Source organism: Falco biarmicus, chromosome 10 (genome assembly GCF_023638135.1).
Source record: "Falco biarmicus isolate bFalBia1 chromosome 10, bFalBia1.pri, whole genome shotgun sequence".
Taxonomy (NCBI): Eukaryota; Metazoa; Chordata; class Aves; order Falconiformes; family Falconidae; genus Falco; species Falco biarmicus.
In genome coordinates, this window is record NC_079297.1 from 10,500,689 (window position 1) to 10,520,499 (window position 19,811).

Consider the following 19,811-nt stretch of genomic DNA (forward strand, 5'->3'; position numbering starts at 1 on the left):
AAGGCAGGCCTGTTAAGAGTTTATTTCTGGCTGAAAGATAAAATGCAAAAAGAAGGGATGGTAACAAAACCCACTTCCTCTTACAGTGATTTGGCTCACCACAGAATAAATATTTTACAGGTGTTTCTCCCCCCAGAGCTAGGTAAACTGAAAACATGTATTAGATTTGGTTTGGGTTTTTTTAAACGACCATGTTAGTTGGAAGGAGATATCCCATTTGAAGTTGTTGGCTGTTAGCAGTGAATGACTTTTCATCTTCTATTTCTCTGGGCTTTGCCCATTAGAAAAAGATCAGTAACTTTTCATGTAACTGGCAGGTGATAGATCTGTCTCCTGTTCTGTCCTAACCTGTCCTAACTTATTCACAGTAAAATCTGTTGGCTCACAAAATGTCTGTCCTTCCAAGGATTGTCCAGATCACAACCAAGGAAGCTGGAAAGAAGTTGAAGCTTGCTGGAACACAGTAGGCATACTCCCAAGAATCTCTTAAATGGCTGGTAGGGACTTTTCCCCCTGTTCTTGCTGTCGCTTTTAAGCCTCCATCTATCTCCTTAGCACTCCTTTCTGGCCCAGATACTTCTGCTTGCACTGAATCGCTACCTTTTACTGAGGTCTCCCTTTTTTTAGGCTTGAGTGAAAGACTGCATTTCACATGCTGTTTGGCATTCATTGAAAATAGGCATATCAGGTCCACTGGTATGCCTACCAGTCTATTGAAAGAATTAAGGCCAGAAGATTTTGGAGAGAAACCTTTACCATAGCAGTCATGAAAACTTAATGTAAGAGGCTAACTACATTTGAAAAGAGGAAAAATCTTTTCATAAGGTATGCAGTGAGGAAAAGGAAAAAGCATATATATGTGTTTACATATTTTAAGTATTATTTATTCTACTGATGCAGTTATTTATATATGAGAAATGAACAGCAAGCAACTTAAAATCTTGGCACTAAGATAAATGTACATTTTTGTTCTATATAGCTCTTTTATTGTGTAGTATGTAGTGATAACAACAGGTTTCGATCCAGACAGGTTCTTCTTCAGCAGTTACAGACAGACTTTGAAATTGGCATCAGCTCATACAGACTATTTCATAGCACAGCTTCCTCCGAAGAGTATCCAGATAAGAGCATATTTTTAGAACAGGAGACAGTCTTAAGGGAACTTTTTGTTAACAGCGTATCTTTTAAAGAAACCAAATCTGAAAGTATTTCATTACCCATCAAACTTGATTTATCAAGGATTGGTGAAATCACGGTGTTAAATTTAACAGCTTCGAAGTAGTAACTTCTTTTCTTTGCCATCTGTGGTGCCCTCTACTGCACATCTTTGTAGAAGCAAGACATACAGATAGCTGCATTGCTTACACCGCTTTTTTCACATTTTTCTTTACTTCTTAACATCTAATAATGTTTCGTATTTGTTTTCCTAATAATAAATGCATTCAGTATTTGTAATTGAAATGCTTTGTGTGTGTATGTGTGTGGTTTTTTGTTTGGGGCTTTTTTTTTTTTTTTTGAGGGCTTTAGGAAGTGAAACTGCTAGTTCATTTATTGATTGTAGTTCATTTACTGGTTGTATTCTGGATACTAATTTATATGGTTATATATAAATATATATGTGTGCAGTATTAAGGTTGAAGCATGGAAGTGTTTGTTATTGTTGCTTGTTTTTCAATATCTGTTTTCTTAACTCAGTTATAAGTATTGAGTATTTTGGTTGTGCTTTTTTATAGTTGCTGTTTGCTGCTATGAAGAAGAGGTAAGTCATTAAATTAGCTTCCTACAAGTTGATGTCTATAATTTTGTTTTCAATCTATTGCTAGAGGCATGATACAATTTTGTCAGTTCTGTATCAAACAAAAATCTGTTGATTTTGATGTTGAATTGTTGGAAAGAGCTACAGAGATTTTACATAAATATTTCCGGAGTGATCTCAAGGTACCTAAAGGCCAAAGACTTAAGATGAAAGATCTGAAATTTTCAATTTATTAATTCCCCTTTCTTTTGCTAGCTCCTGTTAATTGAATCACCTTGTGTTCATATCATCATAGCCTGAGGTCTTCCTTGAATAAATCAATGCATGAATTTTTTAATTACCTACCCAAGCTGGATTTGGACGGCTTGCTTTTACAAGTACCAAAGGAGAAAGGTTCAGCAGTAGTAGTGAATAGAACAGCAGGAGAAACCAGCTGCCTCCAACATTTCAAACACTACATCATCTAACTTGCTAACAAGTCTAAGCATTGTAACGTTTGAAATGCTGTTAGCAGTGAGCTAGATAGAGCACAGTTTCCAATATTACTGACTGCTGTGCATAAAAGACAATGTTATCAACAGAGAGCTTTAAAAACTAGAAAGGACAAGCCTTTAGATATTTACCTCCTAAGTAACTCTCAGAATGACCACTATCTGTCAGCCAATTATGATGACGATGACGTAGTTAGGAGCTGAAAATGCACATCATAACTGCAAAGGTAAGAGCAGTTTCTAGGATTTGCTTTTTAGCACCATTGAGCTATGTGAAGGAGCCAGTGAAGGAGCCCTGATCTCTGCACTCAGAACCCACCAAAGAAACGGAGCGTCCAGTTCTGCTGCGGGAGTGCCTGGGGCTGCAGGGGGGCTGTTCGGCCATGAACGGGAGCTGGCCACGCACTCGTGCACTCTTTGGGCCTTCACAAGGCCTCCCAGAGGTACCACATTTTCTCTTTAAAATCACAAAGAATTTAAACTTTCTGAAGTGAAAGAGAAGACTGGAATTTTCATAGGAAAAGGTGAACACCAATACATCCAGGACAAAACACACCAAGATGATAATTGCGTGTGGGGTTTCTTTTCAAATTCTCAGCCTGTGGCTGTGTATCATCCATTTTGAGGTGATGCCCTCTGGCCAAGCACACTACGTGAACCGTGGAAGTCCTGGTTCAGCCATAAAGCTTACAAAATTTAACATTTTTTTCTTACATCTTGGCTTCCTTGGAAGCCAGCAGTTCATGACTTTTAGAATTGGGGGGTTATTGTTTGTTCAGAACAGAAGTTTTTAAGAGTGTATTGAGAAAGATTTGAAAAGATATCACAAGTCTATTGTAAAACTTCAGAATTCTGAAGGCAAATGATAAAACCAGTGTTAAATCTTTAATCTCAATAGAGGTTGAATTCCATTTTGGCAAATGAAGCTGATTTTTCAACACCTGGAGTTGCACTGGAGCCTTCAGCTTTTTCAGCTTTCTTCCAGCCACGTAGAACACTCAGGAAAAGACATTGATATTAAGGGAAGAAAAAAATTGCTGGTCATTCAGAAAACACGAGAAAAGTATTGATGAGCCATGTGGCCACCTTCTAGCCAGTCTGGCCAGATTTATTCCAGAAATCTGGGTGCTACAGATCTTGTGCTTATGTATGTGCTCAGGCCTTGCAGCTCCAGAGACAGTGCTGAGGTTTAGTTCCCAGCTCCCAGTGGAGGATGAGGTCAGTCAGGAAGGGCGGGAGAAGGTCCTTGGCAGTGAGAGTGGGTGGGGCCATCTCCTGTCTATTAACAAGAGCAGGAAAAGCCATTGGTCAGTCAGGAAGAGTGGGAAAAGCCATTGGTCAGTCAGAAAGAGCGGGAAAAGCGCTGGGTCAGGCAGGGCCAGCTCCTCTCCCTTCAGGAGCGAGGGGAAAGCCCTGGGCCAGTCAGTCAGGAAGGGCGGGAAAACCTTGACTTTGGTTTCCACAGACATTTTCTGCTTTTCCTCTCTGGCCCTATGGTTTTACCTCAAATCATGAGTTTTAAGTCCAGCAGACTTAGCCTGTTCTAATTTCTTTGGTAATCTCTTTTGCCTTCTTTTAACATGGCTTCATGCCTTCCAGAGAAGTTGGATTGGTCTGCACCAACCTTCATGGTGGACCACAGTATGTGTTCCACTGAAGTGCCAGCTGGGAACAAGGCTGTCTTCAGGGAAACAAGTCTGTCTGGTTGTGAGAGCCACGTTCCTCGGTAAACAATGTGAAAAATAGCACCCACACTCTTTCTGTGGTAATACTCAATCAGGTAGTGCACCAGTGCACCTAATGGGCTTGTGCAGAACTGAAAAAACATACTCCCCTACAAAAACACAGGGGGCCTCACACTGCAAACAGCATCTCCATTCCCTCAGACCTCTCCAAAAAGTCTGTAGCTACAGACAGAAATACGGAAAACTGACAAAACAAACATACTGAATTTCACTAACAAAAACCACTCACAATTTTTTAAAAGACTACACAGTATATCAGCCTCAGAGGCTGGAACAGACTGGGAGCATCTTAAAAGTATTTTAAGAGGAAAAGGATAATAATAATAATAATTAATAGTAATGACTTGGAGAGTTCTTGGTCTTTGTGGCAGGGTATGGAAACAGCTTGGCTTTAGAAATGTAAGGTTCTGGGCTTTGGAGTGTGTTGGTTACATTGTAGATTTTTATTTGTAACTGTTTCTCTTGCGTATTTATGTTGCTTGCTTGCTAAAGGTGTGGTAACTTGAATCTTTTACACTATTAATGTTGAAGATCATTTCTTGAGCTATACAGAAAGAAGTATCTAGTCATGCTGCAACCTGTTAGAAATGATCAGGCAAACCCTGTGAAATACAGTCCCTACCCCTTCTCCACTCAGATTTCACTGTTAACTAAACCACAGTGAATTTTAAGTAGGCATACTTGGCCAGTCTTGTATGTTTGCTTATTAAAATTAAGTTAATCTCTGCAAACAGAGACAGAATACCAGCAGGAGGTACACAGAGAATCGCTGTCCCCTTCCTCCTGTTTTGCTGCATTTACAACTTCTGTTGGCCAACAAATCAGGAAATTGGGATTGGAACAGAAACCTGGACTTTCAAATTCTGCAGCAAACACTGAAGTACATCTGGAATATTAAGACAGTTACAGTGGCTGGAATGAAATGAATAAGTAAAATATTTATAAGTATTAAAATAATGACATGGTTTAGATTTCCTGTCTACCTATCTGGTTTTACATCCCTCTGCTCACACATATTTTTAATGTCTTCAGCACTCTAATTTTTGTTATGTTGGAGGTCTGCACCATAGTCAGCTTTGCCTACCTATTTTCCCACTTGCTGTATTACACATTCAGCATAGTGGAATTTCTATTTTGGGTATGGCAGCAAGATACGGGATTTAATTTTGGAGGTAGAGGCTGTGAGTCTGAAACTTAGGGAATCTTGGACTTGATTATGAAGGTATGATATAGTAGAAAATGAATTTACATATTGGCTGCATGACCAAGCCCTCTTGTATTATCAGCACTGCAAATGCTTCACCGTTTCACCTTTGGAAAGCCATTAGTCTCTCTGTGTCCAAGGTTACTAATTTGAAAATAAAAAAATCTTACATTGTGTTTATTGAACAATTTAATATTATTGGACAAAAATGTTAGTAATACTGGTAGAGGTTTTTGGTATAGATACTGTCACGAATAACATTTTAAATTAAAAAGTTAATACTGTTCAGAAATTGCTTTCAAAAAATGATAATCTAGTTTCAGCAGAATGAGGAGCAAGTGGAGGCTGAGCTACAGAATTAAAGAAACATATTCAGCCAATAGAAGAGATTTTTAATGACACATCATTATTGTTTATGGAGACATACAGGTTTTAAAAATAATTCCTGCTGATTTTGTAATAGTGAGATAATTAATTTTGTGTGAGGTGCACTGGTATTGACTCATCTTTTCTTAGCATATTACTCAATGGCAAAATTGGACTTTGGTCATAAAAATTTGAGATAAAATAAGTTTTTTATATTCTTTTAATTCCTACCTAGACTTACAATGGTATAGAGTACACTTGTAGTTTAAAGGACAGATGAGATATTGGAGTCAGATTGCTTATGAAAATAAAAAGCATCTGTCATAACACTCAAACCAGCCTACAGTTTTGCTGTAAGGGATCTGCTGCAAGGTTACTTTATCTTTTTAGGTGAAATATACAGATTTTATTCTTTTCACAATGCATCTGTTGAGACTAAGACTTCATCTAATTAGAACCCTTAACAGTTTGCTCAGGGCAACAGATCAAAAGGTTAATGTGCAATGGTACAACAGGAAGTATTTGTACTCTTCAGCATTTTTTAAATTAACAGCATTTAAAAACAACTTAGCCCGAATCATAGCCAAACCCAATATTACATCATTTATAGTAAAACATTAATCATTAGTCACAAACCATCCAGTTGGTCTGAAAGTTCAGCTGGTGAAAAATTTGATGGTTTCAGGATTGAATAGAAATGTACTTTTAATTGTGTCCTCAGTCATGCATCTGGAATGGAAAGTCAAAGATTTTAGGGGAACAAAATTAAAAAACAAAGGAGTTCCTCTACATTTTTGAAACAAATACATTCTTGAAGCAGTTTCTGATTGCACAATTTTTGTAGGAATGGGGATAGATGATTAAAACCCCAAATAGAACTAGATTTTATCCTATGGTCTGTATCATTAATTTTCTTTGTTTCAGTTCTGAAGTTCTTGAAGCAATAGAAAATGTTATTGAAGATGTACTTAAAAGTTTGGCCCAAAAAAAAGCACCTGTTCTCACAGTGGCTAATAGATCAGATTGGAGGAACATAGAGTAAGTACTATATTTTGAAGTCCTGCCTTATATTAATATAAATTACACGAATAAACTTTGAGTATGTAACTTCCAGAAATGTTAATCATACATAGTTCTATAAGTATTAGAATCAATAAATAATTTGACTTCTCAAAAAGTAATGGACAAATAAAAAGTAATGCTTAGTAACCACTTTGCGTGAACAGGCATCGTGTGTTAACTAATAGCAGACCATAACATAAAGGGGAATGTAAAACTACTGTAACAGAGGTTAGAAAGGAAAGGGAGGTCCTATAAACAGTGATTTTCTGGAAGCAGTAGAAACCAGAAATGATAAGTTGTTTTAAAGTGAAAAAATCTGTTTTAGGCTGGAAACAATTACTAGCAATTTCATCCTCCAGTGCCCTTTCTGTGCTCTCTCTTTTCTTGCTCCACTTTTTCTCATGCCACCTTATTTCCTAAAATGATAGTGATAAACTTATCTTTTTGTTCTCAGAGAAGATGCATTTCATGTCTTTCTTACCTCTGTGTTGTGTTCTAAGTTCATTACCAGGCAAATAAAGCAAACCAAATTTCTAATGTGTTATCTAAATTTCAGACCTTATGACAGCTTATCTAGACAGGATCAGAGAAAAAAGCAACCTGTCTTCCTTTATAACACACTTTGTGATTTGCAGAAGTTGCTTTTGCTACAGTATTTTTCCAAGGAGCTCATTTAAACTGAAAATACTAGAAACTGAGAGATTGTGTTCTATAATACAGAAGCAAAAGGATATAGGAAGACAAATCTGTTTCTTGCCTTGTATTAGCTTTGGATGTCAGTGGGTTAAAGGAAATTTAGATTGACAAGATTGCAGAGGTGCTTGTAAGTGGACACATTACAAACGTAGCAAAGTTTCCATGGGTAACACTTTGGTGGAATATTCATTTAATGAGAACAATAAATGTCTGTCAACCAAAAAACCTGAGGGGCCTGAAGGTAATCAGTTAACTGAAAGGCTTATATGTTCCAGGGAATTTAATGGTTTGTATCTTGATAGTTTGACAAAAATGTTTCACTCAAATGTCTGTAAAATTAAAATACTGTAACAAAGTTTTGCAATTTTTGGCAGTCTTCAGGGAAATGGCATTCCAGGCTAGAATAACAAATGTGAAATGTTATTTGCCATCAGAACACATAGGCAGGAAAAACATTCAAATTAAAACAAGTTAACATCACAGTATGTTAAAAATAAGACTAATCGATCACATTAAAAAAAGCTGAACCATTATTTATAGTGGAGAAACATAATATGCATTTCTGTTGAATAGTGACCTATATCCTACTTTAATACAGCTGTTTAAGAACATTAAAATAAAAACAAATGGACAAATAAAAATAAAACCAAAATGCCAGAATACAATACGAAAGGAACAAATTATAGTCAGTGGGGCTTTATTATATATATTTTTTTTAAGGTAGCCTTTTCATACCTAACCTACTCAGCTCGAATCTGCTGGGAAGGAATGAGTAGAATGAGAGAATGATTTCATGTCTGAAATGTTCTTTGTAAACATTTGTAGATGCCCAGAGAGGTATTTACCTGAGAATTATGTCAATCAGTGAGAATGCCAGACCTGAGCAGTAGAGCTTCCATTGTCCAGCTATGTCTTTCCAGGGAAAAAAAAAATAAAAAAAAATAAAAATCCCAGTAGTGGAAAGAATATTTTATAGAGAACTACTCTTCTGGGGTAAATGCAATCCTGGGACGAATATCCAATTTAATGCCAGTTTGCCGTTGTCTTTGTGAAATGCCTGTGGGAGCCACATTGACTGGGTTCTTCAGTGTGCTGTTTTCTGAAAGGAGTGTTCCTTATTTAACCTGAGAGAGAAATCCTCCCATGAAGTTACAGTGTATGCTGCAAGTGAAAATAACAAATACGTTTTAAATGTTGCAGCACAAAGGCAAGAAAGTTACTTTAAAGCTGGCAGGCAGATGCTGCGCTGTGCTGTTACTGCTGTCACTTCACAGGCGCGCACTGTGGTGTGGTCTGCCACCCAAAGGATGCACGGAGCAAAACCTTTGACAAAGACATTTAGAAACATCCTGAGGTTTTAGATAAAATTATAGCCATTTAACTACCAATACTTTTTTGAAGTACATACAACACTCTGAAATGAAAAAGAATGCTTTAAAGACAGGACTTCCATATCATAAGGCACTAAAATACTTTTAAATAAAATAATGAAATGTCCTTCAGAAAATAACTGATTCTTTCAGTGAAATGTGCCCCTTCAGACATGAAATGGTGAAACAACAAATTGTGGAGCTCATTTACATTAAGCAACTGTTTAGAGAATAGGATGGACCACATTTTTGTTTTGAACACTTAATAGAATAGAATAGTTATTCTGGTAATAATTTAAGGGCGTAAATCAGATAATATTGTTGTAATATGAAATACTAACACTTTTCATACATTCTACATCAGAAAGTCACTGTGTCAGACTTGATTTGTATTCCAATAATTATTCACCTATTTTTCCTGTCATTCATTAGTTTGCTTTCCTGTTAAATAATAATTGATGATGATATATTAGCAGTAATGAACATGTATAAAATATTTTTCTTGTCTCTGCTTTGTCTGAAAACTTATGTATTTTAGGCTTAAATTTAGTCTTGAAGCATCTTCTTGAGAAACTCTTCCATGTTCTGAAAGCAGTGATCAGACGAGGGGCAGCTCAGTAGTGTTTTGAATGGTCATTTTGACAGATGATGACTATTGCCTGCCTTTTTCCTTTGGCCACTCCAACTCCACCCAAGTTGGGGGTTTCTGTACCGAGTCTAAAAAGCATTAGCATATTTGATTATAGGAAAGGGGTCTGATTCTGAATTACCTTGCAGAGAACAATTTACATATACTCAGTAAGTTTACAGTTTTAATGTATTTGCTTGCAATGTATCAGATTTAAAGATTCTGTAGGTCTACAGATGATACCGCATTGTACTACAAAACAAATAAGAAGTGACTGTCCTAGATCAGCACAAAAATTTGGTAAGTTAAAAAAGTCCAAAAGCAGAAAACTTGTTTTCTCTTGTATTTTGGTTTAAAACTTTGTAACAAAAACAACAAACCATAAAAAATATATCATGCACAGTGATTTAGAAGTGTATGGCTAATATAAGCTGGTATTATGACCAGCTCTTCAGCTTTTCTCTTCGCTGTTAAAGTATAGTGAGTGATGACAAAATCAATACAGCATTCTTACAGTTCCTGCCTTCCCTGAATGAATATCAACTGATGGCATATTGAAAAGGTCCTAATGTAAAAACATCACCCTCCTTCCACAAGCTAGCTAGTAAAGGAATCTTGGAATTCAGAAAATAACCTAATTTCTTTTTCTAACTCAGTCATTTAATTATTTGGCCTGGACAGCAGGGCATACATTTCCTCACTTAACTCCATCACATTTTTTCTGATTTTGTTAGAAATTGAATCTATTAATTAGTACAGCCTCTCTGTATTTTCACAGCATGTTACAATATATGTCTCAAAGTTTTATTTTATGAGACACATATATGGGTCAATATAAAGACAATTTATTGTATATGCATTTCTGAAAATGGATAAAATATTTTGTAATATGTATTTTTTCAGCTCTGATACTCAAAGTATTATCTATGATATATAAGATGGTGCAGAGCAATGCTTATGCAACTAAAAGGTAACATGCTACATTTCTGTAATTTCAAATAAAGTTGTATTTTAAGAATGTTACTGTGAAAAAGCAGCCTGTAGGATGCAAACCCGTAGGATAATGTAATCCTGTATGTAAAATGCTTTAGATTGATCTGATTATCCATGCCCTCTATAAAATTCTTAGAAACCTACAGCTGTATCAGTATTATAATTACAAATACAATATTTTGTCTTGATAGAGATATCTATTATTCAGATACACAACTGTTTGGTAGCCAAAGTGTTGTGGACAATATAATCAATGACATTTCTTGCATGCTTAAGATACCTCGGAGAAGTCTACATATAGTAAGTGGCTTATTACAAATGTTTTTATCAATATTTCCAAATTATATAGATCAAACTGAACGGTGAAATATCAAGAAAAGTTATCAGTAGGATAGGAAACACGTAGCTAAAATAAAAGGTGTCATTTGTGCAAATGAAACCTAGTTGGGGTTTATCATAGCACTCAAAAGGGGTTTTTTCTTCAGAGAAAATTCATAGTTTGCTTGCTCCAAAGAGTTTGGGACAAACTGCCAGCTACAAGCACAGGAACTTTTGCTGTTAACTAGTGAAGGCAGTGCTTAAACTTCAGAGTGCAAGACATCTGTTTAGCAGCATGTACTCAAACAATTTGCTAGCTTGGGGGTTAAATGAAAATTTTAAGTACATCAGAGATGTAAAAACCTTTCAGATTTACTTGTCTCTCATGCCTTAAAAGAATTCTTTTGTATCTAAAAATGCAGTTGTTGACATAATTTATTGCAATTATGCCTTTATGTCCATTGCTTAGTGCGTAACGCAACAACACTGCATAGCGTTTAAAAGGTTGATGGCAGTCTTTTCAGAAGTTTCCTGTTTTGACTGCACACTATAGTAACATAACAGCATGTAACTTCCAATTTACTGTATACAACTTTTTTTTCAGCTGTCTACAACTAAAGGTTTTGTTGCTGGCAATTTAAGTTACACTGAGGAAGACGGTACAAAAGTGAATTGTACCTGCAGTGCAACAGTATGTATTATAAAACAGTAACAGTAATTCATAGCATCTACCTTTGCAAGATACCCTGCAGTGCTTGTAGCTCAGGTTACTGTATACATTTATTGTACAAAGCTGTGCTTGTGGCAAATTGAGACATTACAACCTGGGTGGAAAGAGTTGCTCAACTGTATTGCCGTTCTGAAGCTCAGCTACATACTCACTGGGAATATATCCTTTGGATAAGGATTTTAGCACTGCCTTCTACCACGGCAGCCTTGCAGAGGAAGCCATATATATTGTGTATCTTAGGCTTTATATCACACTGTTCTGTCAAATAAGTGCTCTGAATCAAAGAATTCTGGGCACTCTAAGCATACTTCACTTCTGTCACACATTGGTTTCTGGCAGAGCAAGAAACCAAATCTTACAGCCTGAGTTAACACACTCATATGGTCCTCAATGAGCTGCTTCTACTACACTGGGCAGACTCCTCCAGTAGCAACAGCACAGATGAGAGACTGAACTGACCCTCTATAATTAGAGGAAGAAATCTCTTTCTGGATCCAACTTATGTTCTCTTTTACAGAAATTTTAAGATGATACTCCATCAGCATAAGAGCTGATATTGGCTTCACGTGCCCAGAACTGTACAACCAAAGATATATAACATCAAGCTGTTTGGTCTCAGGATTATTACTATTACAGGAATTACAGATAGTAGAAGGGCTTGTATTGTCAACTAATTTTATCAGAGGTGGTACTGAGCTAAAGGGAAGTTTATAACCATGGTTTTGTAAGAGTCAAGAGCCTAACGCGGTTTGAGGAGATGAGATTCAGCCAACCTAGTCCTGAAAGATTTCCTATAGCTATGCAGAATATGAAAGCAGGAACAGAACTTAGACTTGCTGACTGTTGTCATGATTTCCTGGAAAATGTGTTCATTGTAAGCCTAAATCAGTAATTTCAAAATGGAAAGATATCCTTATCTGCCTATTATACTTTGTTTTTAGGCAGAGTGTAAAGTCCCCTGTTATTAATGCTTTTCTACAGCTCTTCATATTTTTATTTGCTGAGTTGTTCCACCCTGGCACCGGAGGTGATTTAGCAGTCAGAAATCAAAACAGACCACACACTTCAACATATACATACTCTTCTGCCAAGTTCTTCCTCCAGTTCCTGTTTTCTCATCCATATGCTTGCCAGATTGAGCCAATCCTAATATGAGATGTGAAGTAAATATTACTATGTCTTCAAATTGTTGCTCTAAAATACTTATAAAATCAGGTTATTGTTAATAAAAGAAAGGAATTAATGATCTTCCAAAAAGAATACTTAAATATTTTAAGCCTGTATTAAATTTGCAGTCTTCACACCAAGCTGACTTTTTTTTCTGGCTGAGACATATAGAAAATTAACGAGGACATTGTTATCTCTGAAATGCCCTTATGATGAACAATCTTCTGTGACAGTAGCACAAGCGCTTTTGAAAAGCATCTTGTTATAACAGGAGGACTCCCCCACAACCATACAATAGAGCAGGATATGAATGGTCAAATACGCTTCTGAAGAGGTGAAAATGTCAAGACTGATCTTGTGTATAGAAGTTGAACAGTTGTTTCAGGATGCAATTCTGTCCTTCCTTACCTAGTGTTGTTATTTTAAAATATATCATTTTCTCTGTTTAAAATGTTTAATCTTATTTTTGCTGTTTTAGGCAGTCACTGTGCCATCTAATGTTCAAGGAATTAAAAGTATCCTTTGAGCAAAAACTCTTGTTGTAGGCTGAAAAAAAAAAAAGTAAAACCAAGGAATATTCCAAGTTAAACAACGTTCTGGTAATTTTTTCTTTGCTTGCTGGCTCTGAAATCGAGTCGTGAACACTGCTTTTGGCTCCAGAACAGGTATTTTAGAGCATTTAGTTTTAATTGATTGGTGTGATGGATCATTTTACATGCAGCTAGCCTTAACAGAGAAGATTTAATCTCACATGCCAAATTTGTGTTAATTGTAGAAAAAGATGCAACTTTTCAGAGACTGCTGGATGATGACTTCTGCAATAAATTGTCCCCATGTATAATGATTACGGTATGCATTTTACATTTCATATTGTCTAGCTAGATATAAGAATGTAAATAATACTTTAGCATTGTAGTGGTGCTCGAACTTGGTCAAAAGACCGTAACAAAATTAATATGAAACATATCTAACATTATTTTTTAAAATTTTATTGTCCTCATAGGAATACAAAATACACTTTCTAAAGACTTACTTCTTCCAAGCATCTCCTTAGACTTTGGTACCTTATCACATTCATGTGCTGCTGCGACGTAGCTGCCCCACTCAGTCTCAGAAAGGCTTGACTCTTGAGTAACCTTTTGTCCTTCAGGATCCTAGGTTTAACAAACCCAAATGAATTTTGTGATTTTGGATTGTACTGAAAGAGCTATGGAGCCTGGAGAATTAATAGGCATATGTAAATGGAATATGCATACCTACTTGTTCTGGGACAAATGTGGCCCACAATGAGGAAGAAACATATCCCCCTATCAAGAGAGATAAGCATATATCCTGTGCCACATATTGTCTGGTTACAGTCAGAGCAGGAGCTTGTTTGATATTGTTTCATTAGTGCCATAAATATTTTTGAGAAGAAAAATGTGGCCTTCTTACACCAGCTTGCACAGATAACAGGGTACATTACACATCAACCTGTGTACAAACTGACACCTTAAATAGAGGACTGTATGATACTTTCATGGTGTCTGTAATCCAGAACATCCGTGGTGCTGTTCTCCAGCTCGTTCCTCCTTCCCTCCTCACAGACACAAAACAGGACCATAGAACTTTCCCTGCAAAATAGCTGCTGGAGAAATATTTCTGCCATGTTTGCTTGCTTTTAAATAACAAATGTAAACACATATGTACCCAGATGTTGTTTTAATTAATTTTAAACTGTCTGCTTTTGTTTTCTTTCCTTAGGGAAGAGGCGTACCAGATCTTAATACACGACTTTTGGTCAGAAAGCTGTGGGATTCTTTTCAAATTCCTATTTTCACCCTTATGGATGCAGATCCACATGGTAAATCTGCAGAGGTTCAGTGACATAAAAGAAAAGCAAAATTTGTTTAGAATGTCTTTTCTTACTTTTGTGGGAAAGTACTCAGAACACAGGGATCCAACACAATCAGAAGGTTACTGGTTTATGCAGAAAATATGTAGGAGTACAGAAGGAGTTTAAATGAAACATCAGTATTGGCTTTACATCCCCACTGAATATACCATTACCCTTGCTGCACTTTGAGGTATTATTAAGAATCTTACCTTGTACCTAAAAAAACCCCAAACCACAACAACTTATATGATACATAGCTCAGAATAAAGCTAGATTTTGAAAGTACCTGTGGTCCTAAAAATGAAGGTAAGTGTAACAGAATCTTATGATCCATTGCATGATTCCATTGATTTTAATGCGAGTTAGGCACTTGACCACTTCTAAAGGTCTCAGGAGGTCCTAGTTGTGTCTTTATAGAGTTAAATATCATTGAAAATGTTGCTCCATCAAGGATTCCAGCTGTGGCTACACTATTCCTTTTGTAAAATAAAAGAACAGGAACTTTTGTAAACGTTGCTCTGTTCGGTATAAAGAAAAATTTTTAACTACATTATGATCCTTAGGCCGGACAGACATGAAAAAAATAGATGTTTGAGCAAACTGAGTCTTTTATTGGTTTTAAAGTAGTTCACATACACTTATAGTAATAATTTAACAATCAGGTCAATAGTTTACAGTAGTGAAAGCTAGAAACTATGAGTCTGATGCTATCAGGAATAAAGCTAATCTTAAAAAAAGTTCATTGCATTCTGAATGTGCTATTCTATTACATCAGTGGCAGGTCTGAAATTTTTCTCATTTCATGAGAGATTCTATGTGAGTGTGTATGCCTTAGTTTGAATTCAGAATCTGAATTCAAACACACACAAAATGTAGAAAATTTCTTATCTGTCTACACTGATCCCACCTGAAATTAGGGAGGTTGCTGCAAAATAAGAAGCAGCTGTTCAAGCAATAGTATTAAGAGATACAGATTACACAGGATAAAGACATACACTTTTTGTGATAGGTGTTGGAAAATGTGTACAAGAGCTGATTATCCTTGGTTTTGAATTGATTATGCAGACAGAGTGAAACATTTAACTATATAAAGGTGACATATTATGCTTAAATTCTGATTGTTTTGACATACTCTAAAAATAATTTTAAAACATGAAGAACCTAAATCATAAAGCTCTAACTGTTACATGATAAAATTGAATTCTTAATGCAATCTTTTTAAACATGCCCAATGTGCAGCTAAACAGAGACTTGACATTTGGTATTCTGCAACCTAGGTGTAGAAATAATGTGCATCTACAAATACGGATCTGTGGTGAGTATAATTTTTCCACTTCAAATACACTGTTTTGCGTCCCAGCCTTGGAGCAGGAATGTATGAAATGTTATAGCCTTTGTTAGAATGGTTACTGCCTTGTATCATTTTGTTTCAATATGAAGACACAGGTGTTAGGCCTTGTGTATCTGCAGAAAGGGCTTCTTGCAACAAAAAGAAACTAAGTAACAATGGCAGGTGTTTCATTTAACTATATTTCACAGTTTTCCCCTGCTGCACAGGGACAGGCAGTCAAAACAGAAAAATGTTCTGCGTTTTGCTTTGCTTCTGCCTTAGAAGAGAAATGAAGGCTGGAGGGGCCCTGGGAGGAGGAGGAGGAGGACATAACCTGGGAGATGGGTGATTCTCCGCAAAATCATGTTATGTTGGTAAAGATTTTGTTTTGGGGTGAGAATTTGCTTGTAGATACATGTGTTAGTGTGGAACGTTACGGAAGAAGAGGCAAAGGGAATAAGAAGGCATTATTATATTACATTGCTAAAAGACATGGTACAGGATGACAATGTGGAAGGCAGAGGGCAGAGGCAGATGTGTGATCCATTTAGTAGAGCATTGGAGAAAGAACATTCAAAGTAAAAACAAAACAAAAACTTCAGAAAAGTGCCAGCAATCAATGATGTCAGAGTTCAGATATATGTCACAACATATGCCTCAAGGACATCCAAGGAGACAGAACTTCCAAGTCTTCAGGTGAGCTGTCACGCCTGCAGCTCTCCTACAAAGGTGTGTAAACTGCTAAAACACCATATTCCAGGATTAAATGAAATCGTCGGGTTCATTTGAATGTTTATTTTGTTCAGTTACAGAGCAACAGGTGTATCAAGTGAAATAGAATATGTCAAGTTCATTACAAACAATGAACTTTACTGTATTCCTTTATGCAACATGTAATTTAACTGTGATACTTTGCTGTAGGGTGCTATAGATGACAAAAGTTTTCACGGATTCTAAAATGCAACCTGACAAAATCAAGTATTACACCACCACCACTTCTGGCTCAGAAAGTTGGAGTCACAAACCATTGGGAGCAGGGGGAGTATCCTGAGAAGTATCATTAACCGCTTATTTGGTTTTACACTTTTCCCTAAGATATTTACTGTAGCCATGATACTGGACCAGATGAATCTTTGTTTGGGCTGGTTTTATGTGATGTGGTATTTTCCAGTAGAAAATATCAGAGACTTCCAGATTTGATTGCTCTTCCTGGTTTTTTTTTTTGTTGGTTTTTTTGGGTTTTTTTGGGGGGTTTTTTGGGGTTTTTTTTGGCAATCAGACTCATATTGACAGTAACAAACAAAACAAAATTATTCAAACTAGACCAGCCTAAACTGGACTAATTTAGAATCTGTCATAGGCTGAAGGGTGTAAATCTTAGCAAAGCAATGGTTTCCAGCAAGGGGACATAGTCAGTTTCAGTTGCACTATGTTCTCCTATATCATTCTGATACTGAAAATGCCTAATTATCTTTGCAATAAAATCTGACCATGACCTTGGAAGGCATGTATCTCAGGTAATTTAAACTAAAAGTCACTGAATGTTATAGTTGACCTTTCTTATTTTAGTCAATGTCTTTTGAGGCCCATCATCTCACCGTTCCATCTATAAAGTGGCTTGGTCTCCTTCCATCTGATCTTGTAAGGTTAGTTATTTCCCCAAAAGAAACAGAAGTATTCTTTTGTTTCATAGACAGGAAATGCACTCTGACTTAATGCACAAAAAGACAACTGACACTTGAGTCTGTTATTCTTTTAATACAACATTTTGGCTTAATATACGGAAATAAATTGAAATAAACATTTTTAAATACATGAGAAAATTTAACAACTTTTTTTCTTTTCAGATTAAATATATGCAAAGATGTCCTGATTCCATTTACAAAGCAAGATCAAAATAAGTTAGCAAGTATACAAAAGAGACCTTACATTGCTTGTCAGCCAATGTGGAAAAAGGAAGTATGTATAAACCCATTGTTTCCTATTTCTTACTCTTCACAGGACAAATCCTATTGTCTGCAGTCCTGTTCCTCTTTATGGTGATAAACCCTTAGTACAGTGGAACCAGTAAGGTTTGGCAGCCCTAAAGGAAGGCGAGACTGAGAAAGCGCATGGCCTGGGATGTGTCTCTAAACCAGTGGGCCTCCATGGCTCACAGGCCAGAACTGGCAGCATTTTAAGCTTTCCTGCCATTAGCCATCTGATGATCACATGGGATTGTACTGCTTTCCTAAATATTACAGAATATATTATGTCTTTACAAGTAGGGGAATGCTTACAGCAGTTACTTACTCAGTACTACACCTCTAATCTTGCCTGTAGCTTTTAAAACATATATGTCAACTCAGGCCTATATTGTGTGAAGTGGTTAGAAAGGAAGAAAAGGTAACATGTACCTTCTTCCTGTTTATACTTGTAAATTGTTCCTGTTACTGTAAAGTACACACTAGAGAAGACATGAGCATACGATACAATGAATCTCAGCTTAGTGATAGGGATTTTGCAGCATCATTTCCAGTAATACTAACTTTACAGTTCTACATGCACATCCAATAAGTGTAATTCTTACTTAAATAATTACCTAACCCTGGACCAGGCTGTTACAGCATCACACTTTCTTTTTTTGTTCTTTGTTTTTTTTTAGCTGGAAATTATGGCAGCATCTAAACTGAAGGCTGAAATCCAGGTTTTAACTTCTCTTTCACCAGATTACCTTTCAAGAGTCTATTTACCAAACAAACTGCGATTTGGTGGATGGCTATGAATGCAAATGAAGTGTTTTTCTTTATACTGATTTATTTTGACTGCTCTTAGAAGAAATGCAGAGACAGAGGAATATGCTTCAGCATCTTATTATCACTGTAGCTAGATTATGATCATCTCTTTTTCCTCTCTCAAACTGTAAGAGAAATAACTTCTTTATTTCTTTTTCATGAAACATACCAGTGTTTCCATTCTGTGGCTTCTGCAACATTACAACGCCAAATGTACATACATAAAAGGATAATACGTTCTTTCTGGCCAGAAAATGTTAAGTTCAAAAAAGTATCAGGGAATTGCTTTGCCTTCTGTCTTGAAGCACAAGATGACGTTGCACTGACCTTTTTATTTTTGAAGAGAGTAAAAGACTTTCTTAACAATTTATTGCACATGACTCCTTTTGGAAATTATTTTAAGTGCAGCATTGTGGCATTTTGTGTTTGCTGTAAATTCAGACTGAAAAGTCAGAGATAATTCTTCATTACTGCATCTTTCAAGCAGCTATAAATGTTCCAGCAACTAAATTACTATGTCTCCAATGAACAAGTAAGCAAGCAGATGTTACTGATTAAGAGTTTAATAAACAATCCTGTTAATGATGCACATCATAACAGAATCCCATTTTCATTTTATTTAGTTGGCTCTAAAACGGTAAAAAGGAGCAGGAAACTGTGGTGATTAAAGCATACAATAAATTTTACGTGAGGAAACCACATCGACTGCATAGAAAATACTTCCAAAATTGATTACAGAGTCATCAGTGTGGATCTCTCAGTATTTTCAGCAGACTTCTCTACTTGGGAGGTTTTTTTACTAAAGTTCCTCCGCTATTATATTCAAAAGGAATTTAAATTCCTTTTTATTGAGTGCCCATTAATTCCCGGTGCCCGGGTGCACAGCCAGCCCGGCCTGGAGCCAAGCCCAGCCGGCGGGGCGAAGGGCCGGCTCTGCGGCAGGGGGCAGCGCAGCCCCCGGGCCCTGGCCCCGCGTATGGGCCGCGCACCGGCCGGCCCCGGCGGCTCGCTCCGTCTTCGGGAGAGCGGGTGCCCGAGCGGGTGCCCGAGCCGCGGCCCAGCCAGCGCCCCGCCAAGGACCAGCGCTGCGCGGACTCGCCCGGGGGGCGCTTCCCGCGCTGCGCCGCCTGTGCCTGACCCCGCCTGGCCGAGGGGCGCGCAGCCTGTCTCCAGCGCTGCTGCCCGCCGGGGACCGGCGGGGCCCGCCCCCTCACCCCGCCCCGCCCCGCCCCGCCCCGCCCCGCCCCGCCCCGCTCCGCTCTGCCCACCCCGCCCCGCCGGCCCAGGGCGCAGGCGCCGCCCCCT

The 19,811-nt window shown here is 37.3% G+C and overlaps 1 protein-coding gene across 1 annotated transcript; it reads left to right on the forward strand.

The window, feature by feature from the left end:
* Window positions 1-3,875: 3,875 nt before the first annotated feature.
* Window positions 3,876-19,583, forward strand: SPO11 (SPO11 initiator of meiotic double strand breaks). The gene is made up of 13 exons (XM_056355156.1): window positions 3,876-3,973; window positions 6,487-6,600; window positions 9,530-9,618; window positions 10,222-10,288; window positions 10,503-10,611; window positions 11,234-11,320; window positions 13,005-13,041; window positions 13,266-13,375; window positions 14,270-14,369; window positions 15,680-15,717; window positions 17,302-17,378; window positions 17,580-17,691; window positions 18,377-19,583. The coding sequence occupies exons 1-13, from the start codon at window positions 3,876-3,878 to the stop codon at window positions 18,494-18,496; spliced, it is 1,158 nt and encodes a 385-aa protein (XP_056211131.1). The 3' UTR covers window positions 18,497-19,583.
* Window positions 19,584-19,811: the final 228 nt, after the last annotated feature.